Here is a 4,797-nt window from a genome sequence, read left to right on the forward strand (position 1 = left end):
AAGATCTCCCTCTCTCTCTCTTAGAGCTGATCTGCAGCAGAGTAGTTGAAGGAGGAGAGGCGGGGGGCTGGGGGCCAGGTCCAGGGAAGCTCGCAGTCAGCCATTCAGGAAAGCCATCAAAATAAGAATGAATAAAAGGTTAAAGATTACACACACAGCGGAAAAAAACACGCACAGCTGAGGAGACTTTTCTCGGCGCGGAGAGCGGACGGTCTCGCCGTAGTTTTTGGAAGTCCAGCTTGCAACAGCAACATCAACTGCGATCGCTTTGTTTTTGTGGGCTCTGGTGGTGGTGGTGGTGTTTTTTTTTTTTTTTTCCCCTAGGGATCAGCAAGAGCTGAAGAGATTGCTACAAAACAGAAAAGAAATATCTTTTAAAGATTCTTTAGAATGGTACTAACGGGGGAATGCTTTATATCAGTTGTCTTGTGTGGTATACTGATGAAGTTGCTGCCTCAGTTCCTTTCCTGTTGTGGGGAAACAATGTCATTTCGCTAGTTCAGCATTGTGGGTAAGGGGGAAGAGCAATCAGTGCACTACCCTCTGATCTCCATGATGTAAATGAGCACAGGCTCCCCTACTGCCTCTTGCCTATTAACTGTGGGAGTCTTCTCATCACCAGCAATCTGCTTCAGCCACTGCTATGTTCCTTGGTTTCAGCCCTCTCCTACCTAACTCCTCACTCTGCAGCCCTTCCAAGCCTCAGCATCATCCCTCAACAGATCTGTGCTTCTCGCTGGAAACAAGCTCCATTCTTCCCTGAAGGCTGTACCTCTCTTTTCCAGCTGCCCCTCTATCAGGCTTTAGTTTTATTTGTTCTTGACTCCCAATATGCAGAGCTGTGCCTATTTACAGGGAGAAATATGGGAGTCTCTGGGGAGAGAACCAGAAAAGCAGGGAGCTGAGGAAAGGACTCTAACGTGCAGGTCTGGGACACCGGCCAAGGCATCAGTCTTCCAGTGAAGTATATAAAAATTCAGAATAGTCCCAGCCAAACCAGCACAGCTTCTTTGCTCTTATCCTTAGCAGAGATGCCAATGAACACCTCAGCCATGAAGGCTCAGCTTCCTTCTGTCTCCCCTGTGCATGATAGAGGCTCAGCTGTAAGGTGGCACTGGGTGACAGAAATCTACCCCTACAGTATTTGTTCTGTCCAAAACTCTCATCAGCCCAATATTTACATACAAGAAAGACAGGGACCTCAGGGACTGCTGCAACAGTGGAAGGCTCTGCTCAAGCTTTCCTTTCAAATTTGGTCTTTCTAAAACACATCCCAAGCCACACATGCTACAAACCAGCGCTTCTATTGAAGATGCCAAGTAGCAAAATAAATCATGAGAGCAATGAGTCTATATATAGTAGACAGGCATGTATGGGGGGAAAGGGAGAAGACAAACAGATAGATGTGTGCTGTAGAAATGTTTCTTAGAAGCTTTTGATGGTGCTCTTCTGTCCTTGTCAGGAAAAACAGGAATATGTCTGAAAGCTCATATATAAAAGACTCCTTATCCAGCTTAAAATTCATCTCTGTGTCTTCCTGTTAGGTGTCTACATACAGACTCAGTAGCATCATGTATTTTTATACCATCAGCATTGGTGCATCAGCCCTCTAACCAAGCCACAGAAATCAAAGGTTGCTTCTGCAAAGCCTTATTTACAGTAAAGGGAGCCAAAAATCTGTTTAAAAGAAGTGATCCCTCCGATCTGGTCTGAATAGCAAGGCACTTCGGACTGAGAAATGGCAGGGCACAGAGCTGTTGTGCTCATGTTTGTGAACTTCTGTTCTTATTTTGAGATTTTTGCAATGCCTAAGCTTGCTGATACTTGCTTTGTGCCAGTACATCAACAGCGATGCAATCCTATTGGACGTGATCATCAAGGCTTCAAGGAATGGCAGCACTAGAAACAATTTTCAATGTTTAAAAATAAAAATTTGATGCTATATAGTACACATTCATTCTGGGAACTCTTCCTTCCTTCATCAAATGACTGCTTTTGGTGGCAAATTAAAATCAGATTACTGAAATGGTTATCATCCCCACGCAATTGCAAAGTCATTCTACCTTAACACACCAGGCTGAAAACGGTGGTGGCTCAGGAGCTGACTCACAAGCAGATCAGACACCCATGCCTCGAGGGCAGTAGTGTCAGTCAGAGAAGGGAAGACAGACAGGAGAGGTAACCACTTAAAGTTGTTTGACCTTAATCTAGCACAATTCTGTCACACCCTTCAGGAAAACCTGTGTTGACCCACTTCAAACCTGAGACAACCTCAGAGGCCAGAAGGAAGCTGTGATATCTCGAAAGAGGGATTCTGACACGGTAACACAACCCCTGTGCTCTAGCGGGAGCACCATTAAATAGGTAACCGACCGGAGGACGCGGGGACAGCTCTTTATTTCCCGCTGAATACAGCTACCGGGCAGCGGAACGGGGACTCGAGTTCGTCTCCCGGTAAAAAAATGGCCAAAAAGACACTCGAACAGGCGAAGGGACGGAGAGATTAAAAAAGAAAAAAAGAAATCACGTTAAAATAGCCAGCTAAATACCCGGCCGGACAATTCCTCCGCTGCAAACACACGCGTGTGCGGACGCTCACGTTCGAGCTGGTCACCGAGCAGGGACGCGGGGACACAGACCTGTGCACAACTCTGTAAAGGATTAATTGCCCCTTCACCTCCTCAACACACACTTTTTCATGTTGCCACATGCACGCACACACACATCCCCCTCCTGCCGCAGAAATAATATATGTGGCTAAAGTCGCAGGTGCTGAGATGATTGGAAAGTTGTAAAAAGCACCCAGACTTGACAGTGTCCTGCTCAGAAACGTGGTGTGTTGAGACCCCGGGAACGAAGATGTGCTGCGGCTCAATTTCAAAGACAAGGCTGCAGCATTCCCATCGATCCCGACGGAGCAAAAATAACCTTTCCCCGAAACAGGGGCCAGGAGGGACTGGGAAAGGAATCTTTCCCGTTAAAATGTGGGGGAACTGCCTTATGATTTCCAAATAACCCCGAACCGAGGAGGTCACCTTTCGGGGAGGGTGGGAGAAGGTGGGGGTTCAAAATGCAGAAAAGTCACAGATTGTTGCTGATGTTGAATTTCCTGAGAGGGGGACAAAAAAGAAAAACAAAACCAAAACCCAAACAAAACCCAACCAACCCAACACCAACCTTTCCTGACTCGAATCTGACAAAGTAAACAGGACTAATTCGCCATATGAGAAAACAATAATACCATCTTAACAAATGCAGAAATCAGAAGAGAAAGCGGTTTTAACAGGACGTACAATATTAATAATTTGAACGTATGATCGTAAAAATGAAAAGCCATTGATATACGCTTAAAAGCCGCCGTATACGCTGATTGCTCAAGCATTAATGAAGAATGCCCCAGATTAACTATTTGCTCTTCGAGGGATGCAGCGATATATCTATCTATTAGCACCATTAGATGCTTTGCTATTTATTTGAAAACACCCCTGTGAGTGGGTTAAGGCAGAACAGACGAATGTAAAAATGAACTGCAGCTAATTTCGCTAAATACTCGAAACCTGAGCGCCTCGCAAAGAAGGGGGAGATTCTCAACTGTCCTTCTCCGAGCTTAATGACAATAGAAATGCTCTGTTTTAAAAGTAAGACCGTATTGGTTTTCCAAATAAACAAATGCCTCCTGCCATTTTACTGCAGATGTAAATTTATTTTAATGAGAGGGAGTGGAAGGATTTATTTTGCTAAAATAGAGTTGGGGATAGAGCCGGTGTAAATCTTTAGGTTTTAAAAAAAAGAGGAGGAAGGAGGGGGAAGCTGCTTTCCTGGCAGAAAGCTGCCTAACAGTCCTCTAATTCTTTCTAGATTAAATCGCAATATGAATACAGCATCGAACAAATACCGAGTTTCGCTCTGAACTCAGTGGAAAGCAGTTACGTCTAACAGAATTCAATGAATTCCTCTTCTCCCTCAATGTAGTATGTGTGTGTTTTTCTCTTCCACCACACTGAAGTTCCATGAATAGGGAAAGTGGCTCCTATTGTGTGCCTCTGAACTTCCAAGTCAATGCAATTTTTAACCACTGGCTTGTGGTACTTTGAAAATCACCAGGGGCTGTCAGAGTTGGGTCCTCTGAAAAATTTACAGTGCTAAATCAGAGCATATGCTGTGAGAGAGGAAAAAAAATTGCTTAAGATTGGAGCAAGTACAGTATCTGGCTGCCCCCTAGTGTAAGTCTCTTATCTGCCTAAAATTCAACTTTAAAAGAAAAGGATCTCTTAAAGGGAAACGACTTTTGGCTCACGTATGCATACGAGAATGAAACTTCTGTACATTTTAATCTGATTAATTCCTAAGGATTTAAAATTAATTGGCTTGGGCACTCCTAGACCGGACTATAAGATTTCTGCATCAGGGTTTCTGCGAACGCTGTACAGAATAGGTATTTTTAAGGGATAGTAGTAAGGGATGGCGGGGGGGGGGATCCTGTTTTGTGATTTTTTTTTTTTTTAAAAAAACGAGGAACCGTGCCTCTCATGCTGTTGTCAGAGCAAAACACTTTTGCTGCTTAAAGTCAGATCTACGTCTTTTGCAATAATTAAAAAAAAAAAAAAAAAGGATAAGTAATTGCCTTAAAGCCTCAGCCGAACTGCCAACCACACCTTCGGATGGTGAGTATTTTCCATTTTCTTTCCATTGTACTTGCTTAGCCAGAGAAGGGACCGGAGGGGGAGAGGGGCTCTCGGCGCTATACCTTCACCACCGACCTTTTTTTTTATCTTTTTTTTTTTTTCCTTCCCCCCC

At 44.2% G+C, this 4,797-nt stretch overlaps 1 protein-coding gene across 3 annotated transcripts in view; it reads right to left on the bottom strand.

Annotated features, from left to right (window-relative positions):
- The window catches only part of NR2F2 (nuclear receptor subfamily 2, group F, member 2), a 12,252-nt gene that overhangs the window by 6,806 nt on the left and 649 nt on the right, over nt 1–4,797 (bottom strand). The window contains exon 1 of one of the 3 annotated variants that reach the window (XM_009887108.1): nt 176–275. The exons of 1 other annotated variant lie outside the window; for it this stretch is intronic. In XM_009887108.1, coding sequence (XP_009885410.1) covers nt 176–254 — 79 coding nt within the window. In that variant the 5' untranslated portion in view covers nt 255–275. Of the gene's footprint in view, nt 1–154; nt 276–4,797 lie in introns of those variants that run through there. One more of the 3 variants, XM_009887100.1, reaches the window with a different exon arrangement.

The sequence above is a fragment of the Charadrius vociferus genome, unplaced genomic scaffold, assembly GCF_000708025.1.
Source record: "Charadrius vociferus isolate BGI_N301 unplaced genomic scaffold, ASM70802v2 scaffold190, whole genome shotgun sequence".
NCBI classification, from domain to species: domain Eukaryota; kingdom Metazoa; phylum Chordata; class Aves; order Charadriiformes; family Charadriidae; genus Charadrius; species Charadrius vociferus.